The sequence below is a fragment of the Aplysia californica genome, unplaced genomic scaffold (genome assembly GCF_000002075.1).
Source record: "Aplysia californica isolate F4 #8 unplaced genomic scaffold, AplCal3.0 scaffold00221, whole genome shotgun sequence".
In the NCBI taxonomy this organism is placed as follows: Eukaryota; Metazoa; Mollusca; class Gastropoda; order Aplysiida; family Aplysiidae; genus Aplysia; species Aplysia californica.
In genome coordinates this window covers 628,174-641,329 of record NW_004797491.1, presented here as the reverse complement: position 1 = coordinate 641,329, position 13,156 = coordinate 628,174, and the positions used below count along the sequence as shown (strand labels likewise).

The following is a 13,156-nucleotide window of genomic DNA, read 5'->3' as shown; positions in this document are numbered from 1 at the left end:
TGTTGTTGTTGTGTGGCGTCGGTGGCCTAGTGGTTAGGCTACCGGACTCGTAACCGTGAGGATGTGGGATCGGGGATTCGAGCCGCGGGCCCGAAGTTGTGTCCTTGGGAAAAGCACTTTACACACATTTCCCTCACTTCACCAAGGTGGGAATGGGTACCCGGCCATATACAGCGAAATATCTTGTCAGTATGTTAGAGTTTCAGCGCCTATATATGGATACTTGCACTGTATGCTTCCCAGGAAGTTGAGGTTATTTCAGAATGCTCTCAGGTCTGCTGGGGTAATAGTGTAGATTGTGAAGCGCATAGAGCTAGCTGTTGAGCGGTGATTTGCGCTATACAATAAATGCTATCTATTATTATCTGTTACTATTGTTGTTGTTCCAGTTGTTGTTGTTGTTCTTGCTATTGCTGTTTTGTTATTGTTGTTGTTGTTGCTGTTGTTGTTGTAGTTGTTGATGTTGTTGCTGTTGCTGTTCAAGTTATTGTTGTTGTTAATGTTACTTTTAAGGCTATTCCGTGGTAGATTTGACTAGCTAAACCGAAGTGAGTGAGAGAGAGAGAGAGAGAGAGAGAGAGAGAGAGAGAGAGAGAGAGAGAGAGAGAGAGTGTGTGTGTGTGTGTGTCTGTGTGTCTGTGGTGTTTGTGTGTGTCTATGAAAAAAGTGCATTAACTTAAGCTGCTGGTGCATTTAATTTCGAGGGCGGTCAGGTTTTTGTAGTGTAGAGTAAATTTTTTCTTTTTTCCTGATAGCCCGGTTTTTAACCCATTAAGAATGATATCATCACCTGATTATTTTGAGTTTATCGATCTCTCCATTTCGTATTTACTAAACAAGAAAATATTTAGTTTGTTGGTTGAATATAAGATTTTTCGTACCGTTGAAAGTTAAATTCTGACATAAAGAACAACCAAGAAGGGTATGAAATGAGTTCTAGAAACATCTTTTTAAAAATAGATTCTTATTTTTAATGAGTTGAAGAGAGATTATGAGATAATGCAATGATACACTATAACTGATTGGTTTTTCTGTCATTTTTTGTACATGTAGTGCTCGTCGTTGTAAAAATACCAAAAGGAGAGATAAACAAACAAGCATATCAGGAAAAAAACAACTAAAAAAATAGATGGATGGATGGATGGATGGATGGATGGATGGATGGATGGATGGATGGATGGATAAATAGATAGATAGCTAAATAGCTAGCTAGCTAGATAGATAGATAGAGTTATCTGAAATGATGTGACAATAAAACAAAGATTGGATAGGCTAAAAGAAAGGGGGGGGGGATTAATTTAATTAGCAGACAAGGAAGGGAAAGATTAAGTGAATCTGAAAATGACGTCTTTTGGATTTGTTTTTCTTTATTGGGTACATAAACATCACATCAAGATCTCGAACATAGTCCTATATAAAGAAAGACTAACCACGACTTACTACTATATTATATTTGTTCTCTTTCTCTCCTCCCCTCTCTCTCTCTCTCTCTCTCTCTCTCTCTCTCTCTCTCTAACACACACACACATACACACACACACACACACACACACACACACACAAACAAACTGTCTCTCACTAACTTTCACTCTTAGTCTTAACTACTTTGTAATCAGTGCCTTTATCTCTTATTCTCTCTGTCTCTCCCATTCTTGCTTTCTCTCTCTCTTTTTCTTGGGCCTGCTCTAATTCAGAACAATATTACGACATTGACATCAGTTTATCAAAGGCGTTGTAGAAAGCTTCAAACTAGAAAGCTTAACAGTGAGAAGTCAAGACGTACAAATATAAACACTGTCTTTTAACTATCTTTAGAACGGGATCCAAACGTCCTAGAGAAGACAGGACAGGTCCGGGTGCAGCTCCAGGGCCTCAGTGAGGAACTTGTCCAGGGTCCATCTCCTGTCGGGGTCCGGAAGAAGAAGGTTCCTCAACAAGGCAGCGTACTGCGGGGGGATGTTGTCTAGGTGATCCAAAGGCTTGTTCTTGACTGGACACAGACCAGATAGTACCTGCCACATGCTGACAGCCAGGCTGTAGGTGTCCAGTTGGAATGGACAGAACTGACCACCCTTCTGGTCCGCCTCAGGTCCCCGGAAACCAGGTGCAGCTGTCCACGTGTCCACCTTGTCACATCCCTCAGAGAGTAGATACGCAGCGCCAAAGTCAGAGATGAAGGCGACGTCAGAGGTAGTGAGGATGATGTTCTGTGGCCTCAAGTCTTGATGATAAATCCTCTTCTTGTGCAGGCTTCGGAGAGACACCGCCATCTAGGGGAGGCAAAGGAAAGGGGAGATTTTGTTAGTGTTTGATTTTCATTTTTTAATGAATATTCTTATCTAACACTGGGGAATTCAGTAAGAGACAAGAAGTTACTGCTGATTGAAAAAGATAAAAAGACCAATAAATGTAAGTAGACAAGGACATATAGACCTTGACAAATATGACTCCTACAAAAATGCCTTTTGGTGTTTGTTTTTTTAAAATCGACATGGGACATCTCTAACTTCTAAATTGAATTTAAAAAATATTAATATTTTTGATGAGATTGAGCACGTTGCTAAAACTAGAAACTTCAAAGCTTTATGGTCTCAAGAGGTAGAGAGAGAGAGACATAAAGAGAGAGAGACAGAAAGAGAGAGAGACAGAAAGAGAGAGAGAGACAGAAAGAGAGATAGAAAGAGGGAGAGAGAGAGGGAGGGAGAGAGAGAGAGGGAGAGATATATGAGTTACGAGAAGGACAACTACTTGCTAACAATCCTTTTATCTCGGGGGGGGGGGGGGGGGGGGCCAGGAAAAAAAAAGGACCCCTTCTGGCGCTCATATGACCTTATGCAGTTGCGAGCGCCGTAAAACCTCTACTGAAACTAAAAGTAAAGCAAGGCTGAGCAGGTTAGAGAGCAGCAGAGAGAGAGAGAGAGAAAGAGAGAGAGAGAGAGAGAGTGAGAGAGAGAGAAAGAGGAGAGAAGAGAGAGAGAGAGAGAGATGGGTGTGAGTGTGTATGTGCTTGTGTGTGTAGTGTATGTGTGTGTGTTTGTGTGTGTGTGCGTGTGTGTGTGTGTGAGAGAGAGAGAGAGGGAGGGAGAGGGAGAGAGAGAGAGAGAGAGAGAGAGAGAGAGAGAGAGAGAGAGAGAGAGAGAGAGAGAGAGAGAGAGAGAGAGAGACTTATAGTAATACATAGTATAATGAATGTTTTATGTACCGCCTAATCCAGAGAAGACTATACGCTGTACAGCGCAGAATTATCATTTCACCACCAAATTAAAAGAAAGAAACTGGACACTGTGAGACCATTAAAAACACACCCATACGCATATCTTAAACTCACAAAACTCCCTGTCACACACACACACACACACTTTATCGCTTTCAACATTTACAGACAGAGGATAGTACTGAAAACTGAACAAATGTGTCATTAGATCTTTAAAAATATATCTAGTGGCATCAATTCATTTAGGAGAGAAATCCTAATGTTAGAGGCATAGAAAGAAAAAGCTCTTCATCCCAAATTGTCAGAAAATAAGACCAAGAAAGAGAGAGAGAGAAATTAAAGAAGGAGAGAGAGAGAGAGAGAGAGAGAGAGAGAGAGAGAGAGAGAGAGAGAGAGAGAGAGAGAGAGAGAGAGCGGGAGAGAGAAAGAGAGAGAGAGAGGGAGAGAGAGAGGGCGAGAGAGAGATAGAGAGAGAGAGAGAGAGAAAGAGAGAGAGAGAGAGAGAGAGATATGAAAAGAAAGATATGGAAGAAGAGTAATCTTGCCTATTTGGACTGTATCCAAACTTTCTAAAACACTTATTGCTAGTATTTCTCTGTTATAAAACTTTTTTTTTTCGACTGATGTCATTTGTAAAATAATAAAGCAGTACATGTTGCCTATCAGGCGTGTACTGTCCTGATGTTTGTCATTATTAAGATGAAAGACGTGTGAGTGTTTGAGTGTACAGGCAGAAATATAAATAAATTGATACAATTTGAGACTCATTAGGTATTAATTAATGTCACTTTCACGTTTCTGCAAAGTCTTCACGGGAGGAGCTACCCTTAAAGACCATTTTCTATGTTTGTTGCCCGAGATCAAATCTAAGTACACATATAAGTTAGACATAGTAAAATCTCTTGATAAACAAGTTTATTTTGGCATAGCTACAGCGGTTGCTATGGAAACGGCCACCATCTTGAAAATAAACAATTTCAAACCCTTAAGGCTTTCTTATTTATTGACCAAAATTGACCAAGTTTTGTGATAGTACACCTGAACTAGACCCTATCAGCGTAATAGCGAGTTTTTTTAATAAGTGCAAAAGAGAAATTTTTTTTTCCCCAAAGCATAAAAAACCGTTTTCTAAATTTAGGTTGCATAAATCACTTGCCAATGGAAAAGTGTTACTTTTTTTTCGCAAATATCTCTCTGTTACATTGATGGCAGCCTTGTCATCTGTTTCCTGAAAGTTTCATGTCAAAAGGAGGAAAACTAAGGAAAGAGTAAGGAAAAAAACAACTGCCAACAACAACAAAAAAACATTTTGCGAAGAACGACAATTATTGTGAAAATTCACTAAATTAATCCATCCTCATGTTTTCAAAGGCAATTTATCAGGAGAATAAAGACTTTCTCAATTGTATCCATACTATTTGTAGACAAAAAACTGGTTGATCTTCTAAAATCAGCCAACATAAAATTTGCATAGCCTGACCCAAAATCTGCAAAATCAAGGGTCGATCCTCCCCTAAAATGTAATAGTGAATCAACAAGACTGAGGATATAGAAACAATATACTTTGAAGTTACATGTATAATATGACAATATGAATGCACTCACCCTGACAAACACTTTCATCCAGCTGTCGTGGCTCAGTTTCCCTGTCTGCGAGAGCAGGTCTCTCTTCTCGCAGAACGGCATGATCAGATAGCCGGTGGGACCACAGAAGACGGGATGAGACAACAAAGTCACAACTCCACATATGTCAGAAGCCAGTTTCATCAGATACATCTCGCGTGTGAAGCGATCTCTATCCTCATCAGAGACAAGAGGCATCTGCTTGATAGCGAATTTCCTGTCTGGGATTTTGTTGCTCCTCGCCAAGAGAATCTTGCTGCGTTGTCCTTGGTGCAAGACGGACAAGTAATGGATGCGGTGGTAGTGGAAGACATCTCCCCCCTTATGCAGCTTGATGACACGAATCTTCTCCACAGAACTCATGGTGAAATGAAGAAATACTCGGATGTAACCAAAAACTGATTGAATGCCTGAGAAAAATCACCAGAACTAGATGGGAACTCTGAAGATCGCAGTAAAAGCCGTCGTACTTTTTGAATATAGTGATGACAACGTGGATTCAATAAAACAGCAATACAAAGCACTCTACACTCGACAACGAGGGTAAAGAAATGGTACAGACAAACGTTTTGTCAGAGCTTTTATACGATGACAAACGAAGCGTCATTTTTTTTGGGCGGGAATCGTTCCAACGTTCTGATTGGTTAAAGGGCCAAGCTCAGCTGTCAATCTTCTTTTGTTAAAATGTCGAACTTTCCAGAAATTCAAGTACTTCCCATGGCTCGTCGCCAGATTACACAACCGACGGTAGCCTCAAGGCGGTAGCGTCTGGATGTCCAGTCATCCATTACGCCTGTGACGTAATCTTCATAGACGCTGACCAGGTGTCAGCCTACAGTAGTAGTCACGTGGTGGGATTACGGGCACAAAGAAGAAATTAAGTTTTATGACATCACAATGAACAGCTTGTTTAAGGCACGAGTCATGGCTTATGGACACAAAGGAACGGAAAATTGTAGTTGATATTCTTTATGTACACTGAACACTTACACTTGACCACAATTTAAAAGGTCCAGGTTATGAAAATATTGAAATATCAACAGTGCAGCGAGGCAGGGAGACACTGAATCTCTTTTTAGAAAAACAATGTGATAGCTTTAAAAGGGCAATTCTAAATCTTTCCACTCGAAGGTGATAACTTTTAGAACAATATTATTCCCTTTTTCAACAGCTTGACAGGGAACTACGTGTGGGGGAGAGGGGCGGGGGTGGGGGGGGAGGCGGTGAAGTTGGTCCATGTCAAGAGAATCTGACTGCTTTGCTATTGGTGCAAGTTGAACAAGTCTTGGGTGCAAAAAGCAGTGGAATCCCTCGTTTCAAAATAATTGTTTACACTGCAATAATATTATATATCAAAATCATTTTACCAAAAATATTATAATCACAGATATAGATAGTGTTTTGGTTTGTTTGATTTATTTTTATATATTTTTTTTCTCGAAAAACTTAACACTTTTAGATTTTAAACTATGGGTACTCAAATCGTGGAAATATGTATACCCTATTTACTAGAGTACCATATAAATCTCCATTCACATTGTTGCAGTTCCAGCAACACTATGCCCCATCCACAAGAAGCACAGAGAGCGAAATACATTTTTTGACTGACTTGGAAACAGAAAAATACAAAATGTTCAAAAGAAATGCTTGAATTATCATGGGAGACCTTAATCATAGTTGTTTTTTTTAATGGGAGAAGAAGAAGATAATGAATGTGGCATACAACTGGCATGAGAAAAAGAAATGACAGATGTGATAAGCTTGCAAACTTTTACAAAGTCAGTGCGCTTATTATTACAAACACCTCTTTTAAACAGCAAGTTAGAAGTAGACGCAATTGGCTGTCAGCTGGCACGACCAGACACATGCAACATAATAGATACATCTTGTAGAACCTCAGACATGTACTCAAGAAATGTTAAACCACGTGTGGACTGTAACACCTGAATAATATAAAGAAAATTTCAATGACACTAGGCTTATGTGGGTGGTCACTGAGAGATGTCTTTGAGCAAGACATGATAACCCTCGCTAAAGAAGGCCAGGATTTCGTATATGGTGAATATTTGAGTTAAAAGGTTACATAATAAATCAGATTCGATAAAAATCATGTTAATAAAACTCTTGTTCAAAATCTGCCATAACTCTTGTTTAAAAATGTGCACACTGTTTACAGTGAGTTTCCTATTGGCTCATGCGGTGATAGGCTGAAACTTCCAGCAAACGGTAGAGATAAAAATTATGGTACGTCTCAGAAATTGACATACCTGCACATCAGAGAGAGAGAGAGAGAGAGAGAGAGAGAGAGAGAGAGAGAGAGAGAGAGAATAAAGTACAAGCACCGGATAACCTCCTTAAAAAATGTTACTGCTTTTTTCTGAATATCTAGCACAACGTAACAGTAGACTAATAATTCATTCAAAAGGAATCTGTTTGAATAAAAATTCACGAAGAAGACATTTATTCTCGAAAACGGAAATGGCTTAATTATACTTTTTACTTTGAAAAACATTCACACACACAGGCACACACACATACACACACTATATGGGCATAGGCCTTCCGATGTTTGATAGGGTATGGTATATTAATTTTGCTGCTTGCTATTTATTTTCTCTGCCTTAAGAATGAACAGCCGTATTAGTACTTAACGTGTCCCTTCGACATGGACACCGTTGTAGACTTTACAACGCAACTACGACATTTGATCTAGATCCACTATAAAAAAAAGAAGAGAAGAAAAGGACACGACACAGACGATACGGTTGCGCACAATTTTGACCGCCTGGAATACGCATCTATTTTCAGGCGACAAGCCGTGTGAAGGACCCAACCCGATCTCATCCGATCTCAACCGCAATGGGCACCCGGTATAAGCGACACGGTGCAAGGGCTAATAAAGCAGGATCGCCGTGCACACAACTCCTATGCGCCTCTGTGGCGTTGACAAGTTATATGCCCAACGGCCACTGTTTGAAATAGGAGGGTTTTTTGTGTTTTAATGATTTAATTTGTACTAACATTTTGTAATCTGGAGCAGTTATATTTCATTCAAAAGAAATTTGTTTGACTAAAAATTTATGAAGAAGAAACTTATTTTCGTAAAAGGCTTTAAAAAAAAAAACCGCCCACAATATATAGGCATGCACTTTCCGATGTTTGAAGAGCATGGTATTTTAACTTTTGCTGTTTGTTGATTTTTTACTTTAAGAGTAAAGAACGTGGGCTTTCCAACAAAACTGCCACTTTTGATCATGATCCACTATGAAAAAGTGATTACATTAAAAGAAAAGGACACAAAACAAACAATGGGGTTGCGCAAGATGGACCGCCGGGCATTACAACTACATGCACATGGATACGTAACAAAAATTCCCCAACGTAAGCCACACGGTGCGACGGCTGAGCAGGCAAGGCCGCCGGGCACAAAACTCCCCTGCCCCTCGGTGGCATTTAAGACGGTAGTGTTAATTGTGACAGAGTCACGCTGTGACAACTAATGCGGCGTTAATTGAGACAGAGACACGCTGTGACGACTAATGCGGCGTTAATTGAGACAGAGTCACGCTGTGACGACTAATGCGGCGTTAATTGAGACAGAGACACGCTGGGACAACTAATGCGGCGTTAATTGAGACAGAGACACGTGGGACAACTAATGCGGCGTTAATTGAGACAGAGACACGCTGTGACAACTAATGCGGCGTTAATTGAGACAGAGACACGCTGGGACAACTAATGCGGCGTTAATTGAGACAGAGACACGCTGGGACAACTAATGCGGCGTTAATTGAGACAGAGACACGTGGGACAACTAATGCGGCGTTAATTGAGACAGAGACACGCTGTGACAACTAATGCGGCGTTAATTGAGACAGAGACACGCTGGGACAACTAATGCGGCGTTAATTGAGACAGAGTGAACACGGGGCCCTTTTACGTTGAAGGTTGCGCTCTAGAATCTCACATCGTCTAGATCTACCTTTCCTGCTTCGCTTCCCAGCGTGGAGGTCTTAGTCTAATCTCTGCCTTACAATCAAGGCTTTCTAGAACTGGTATTCAAATCTTACGACGATTTTGACAAAGCTTTTGCTAAATTTAAAGTTAAAAATTGTGTTGCCTTTAAGAAGGATAACTTAAAGTGTGTGGCAAACATCCACAAAGACTTTCTGTACAGTAGAGTTGACTTTATCTGTACACATTATAGACAGCCCAAATATTGAGGCAACAAATATTACAACAAAACATCAGCAGCATACAACAGCAACAAGAAAAGAGCTGTGACTGTCTTTGTTTGTTAGTTTGGTCTGTGTATGAGTGTGTGAGTGTGTGTGTGTGTGTGTGTGTGTGTGTGTGCGCGCGCGCACGTGCGAGCGTGTATAAGGCCACAAGAGTGTGCGGTGTGGTTGTATGTGTATGAGTGTGTCTGTGTGTGAGTGTGTGTGCATGGGTATATGTGTTTGTATGTTTGTGTGTGAGCGCATGTGTGTGGGTTTGTTTTTCTTTTTCCTTTTTAACTTCTTTTTTTTGGTCACAGGCTCACTCTGTTGCAATTAACGCAGAATTAGTTGTCACAGCATCACTCTGTCGCAATTAACGCTACCTTTAAGTTATGTGCCTGACAGTTGGATGTCTTTTCAGCTTGTGTTTTAATGTACTTATTTTTCACTTATGCCAAATATTGTTTGACTGGGACATACTGTATAGGGTAACTATCAGAGCCGCTACTTTTTGACGATATCGATACAATTAGATTTCCGAATCCATCCAACGGTTACAGTTCCCTTGGAAAAATCACTCAGCACAGCCCCCATCGAAAAATCACTCTGCTGTACAGCCGCCATCGAAGTTTATTTGTCTTTCAGCTAACGTTAAGTTATTTCCATACCATTTCTTCTCAGCTCAAACTAAAAACACGTATATTCTCGGCTCCCGTGACAGAGTGTGTGCTCACCAACAATGTTTACAAGAGCCTTTTCTTCTTTTTTCCTGAGGGGTTTGATTGTGACCGGACCACTCTTATACACACTATATACAAAGCCCTCAGGTTCAATAATTAGGAGGCACGACGTTAGCTACCACATGTACGTGGACGACACTCAGCTGTACAAGTTTGTTTTACCAATAAATTTTAATTGTCAAGTTACTAGCATGGAAAAATGTATTGTGGAGGTAAAAAACTTGATGATATCAAACAAACTTAAACTGAATGATGATAAGACCGAAGTTCTGTTTTGCAATGCCAAGGATATTGCTTTGCAATTTTGACCATATATGTATTGGGAATGATAACATTTTTTTCACAGATAAAGCGAAAAATCTAGGCTTTTATCTTGACTGCACACTCTCTATGCCTCATCGTAGAAACCATCTATGTAAAGTAATTTATTTAGAACTACACAGAATAGGACAAATGTAAACATATCTTAGTGTTGATTCCATCAATATCCTTATTTCTTCTTTTGTACTTTCACGTCTAGACTACTGCAATTCTTTGTTTGGAAACCTTCCCACTGAAACGTTAAAAAAGTTACAGCGACTCCAGAACCAAGCTGCTCGCATAATTTTAAAGAAATATCTCAAAGAGCATATAACACCAATGCTAATTCAACCACATTGGTTCCGGTGAAAGCTCGAATTCAGTACAAAATAATTGTTCTTTGTTTTGAGTTCGTCAACAACATTGAACCATTATATCTTTGTGACATGCTCATCGAATATATACCATCTCGGCCTTTAAGATCGGCGACTAAAAGACTTTTAACACCCGTCCAAAGCAAAAGTCAGAGACTCGGAGGGAGAGCTTTTTCACACCCCGCCCTCTCCCTGTGGAACGCTTTACCAGCTCATCTACGGGAGTCTACCACTTTATCAAAATATAAATCAGCACTTAAAACGAATTTGTTTCAGTCCAGCTTCAATCTGTAAATTCCGACATTCCCAATACAAATAGTATGTTCTCTCTGTATCTATTATGTTCTCTCAGTATCGTGTTTTTTTTTTCATGCTGTTCTGTTCTGTAAGAATTTATGACTGTGTGAATTCATCAATGTGTGCGAAGGTGTCTGGGTAAGCTTTGTGGGATTGTCTTTACTCATGGATGTACTGGAGAGAGAGAGAGAGAGAGAGAGAGAGAGAGAGAGAGAGAGAGAGAGAGAGAGAGAGAGAGAGAGAGAGAGAGAGAGAGAGAGAGAGAGAGAGAGATGATTACTGTTGGAGCTGTGCGCTGCATAATATGATCTTTATATTATTGTACCACGTGTTGAGCACTTCTTTTTTAAAATGCGCTATATAAATGCAATTTATTTATTTATTTATGTGACAGGAGAGATAAACAAACCAGCCACCAGGAAAAAATAACTAGATAGATAGATAGATAGATAGATAGATAGATAGATAGATAGATAGATAGATAGACAACACAACAAAGATTTTTAAAGCAAAAAGAAGGGGGAAATTAAGTTAACTAGCAGAACAGAAAGGGAAAGATTAAGTGAATTTGAAAATGGCGGGGGTTTTTTCGATTTGTTTTTATTTATTGAGCACATATACATCACATCAAGATCACGAACACAGTCCAATATAAAGAAAGACTAACCTCAACTTTTTATTATTATTTTTTGTTCTCTCTTTCTCTCTCTCTCTCTCTCTCCCTCTCACACAAACATACACACACACACACACACACACACACACACGCATACACTGTCATTAACTTTCACTCTTAGCTACTTTGTAATCAGAGTCTGTCTTTCCCCTTGCTCTCTCATTCTCTCTGTTTCTCCCTTTCTCTCTCTCTCTTTCTCTTGGGCCTATTCTAATTCACAACAATAGTACAAATTTGACATCGGTTTATCAAAGGCGTTGTATAAAGCTTCAAACTAGAAAGCTTAACAGTGAGAAGTCAAGACGTACAAAGATTAACACTGTCTTTAAACTATCTTTAGAACGCCACAGTCGTGATCCGAACGTCTTAGAGAAAACAGGACAGGTCTGGGTGCAGCTCCAGGGCCTCAGAGAGGAACTTGTCCAGGGTCCATCTCCTGTCGAGGTCTTGAAGAAGAAGGTTCCTCAACAAGACAGCGTACTTCGGGGGGATGTTGTCTAGGTGATCCAAAGGCTTGTACTTGACTGGACACAAACCAGACAGTACCTGCCACATGCTGACAGCCAGGCTGTAGGTGTCCAGTTGGAATGGACAGAACTGGCCACCCTCCTGGTCCGCCTCGGGTCCTCGAAAACCAGGTGCAGCTGTCCACGTGTCCACCTTGTCACATCCCTCAGGGAGTAGATACGCAGAGCCAAAGTCAGAGATGAAGGCGACGTCAGAGTCAGTGAGGACGATGTTCTGTGGCCTTAAATCCTGATGATAAATCCTCTTCTTGTGCAGGCTTCGGAGAGACACCGCCATCTAGGGGAGGCAAAGGAAAGGGGAGATTTTGTTAGTGTTTGATTTTCACGTACTAATTAATAACCTTATATAAAACAGACGAATCAAGTAAGAGACAAGAAGATTCTCTTGACCAAACAAGATAAATAGACCGATAAATATAAGTAGACATGGACATATAGATCTTGATAAATATGACTCATGCTAAAATAAGATAAGATACATCTTTATTGTCCAGATCCTGGCACATTGGTTTGGTGTTTCACCGTGTGTATACACACACACACAAACACACAAACACACACACACACACACACACACAGACATGCACACACACGTAGGCTTACAATCACATGCATAATATAAATGAGCAGCAATATAAACAATGAGAATCGTAAGCGAGATACACACTCAATGTTATTTTGATGCATGCTCTAAGGTCGTAAGTATACTTATACAAGATGGTTAAGATGGAAGCATTTTGATAGATGATGGTAAAAATGGCCTTCTATATCTTTCATTGTTACAGATCAGAAGCCTAGGTCTCTTACTTCTGACTGATGTTTTTATTTGAGGGAACAAGGGATGTTTGTAGTCTAAAAAGTTGGAATTATTATTATTTTTTTTAGTGCAAGTTGTTTTTTACAATTCATCCAAACAGGTGAACACACCCGGTCTCCACAGAGTAGCGCCCAAACAATTTTGATGAAGAAAGTCTTTTAAAAAAAAATGACACCTCTAACTTCTAAATTGAATCAAATAAATATGAATATTGTTGATGAGATTGAGCGCGCTGCTACAACTTGAAACTTTAAAGCATTATGATTTCTCGGAAAAGAATGAGAGAGAGAGAGAGAGAGAGAGAGAGAGAGATACACACACACACGTGCACACACAGATATCAGGTGTATATTAATACATGTGTATAT

General features: G+C 39.9%; 2 protein-coding genes across 2 annotated transcripts in view; both read right to left on the bottom strand.

The window, feature by feature from the left end:
* Nucleotides 1-1,349: 1,349 nt before the first annotated feature.
* Nucleotides 1,350-5,982, bottom strand: LOC101850480 (serine/threonine-protein kinase Nek4-like). Its single transcript, XM_005099676.3, has 2 exons — nt 4,820-5,982; nt 1,350-2,270 (listed from the first exon to the last, which is right to left on the bottom strand). Exons 1-2 carry the CDS (start codon nt 5,198-5,200, stop codon nt 1,833-1,835), a joined length of 819 nt encoding a protein of 272 aa, XP_005099733.1. The 5' UTR covers nt 5,201-5,982; the 3' UTR covers nt 1,350-1,832.
* Nucleotides 5,983-11,495: 5,513 nt separating this feature from the next.
* LOC101850249 (serine/threonine-protein kinase PknK-like) overlaps nt 11,496-13,156 on the bottom strand; it is a 4,192-nt gene continuing 2,531 nt past the window's right edge. The window contains exon 2 of the mRNA XM_005099675.3: nt 11,496-12,248. Within this exon, the coding sequence (XP_005099732.1) occupies nt 11,811-12,248 (438 nt within the window). The 3' untranslated portion in view covers nt 11,496-11,810. The remainder of the gene's footprint in view (nt 12,249-13,156) is intronic.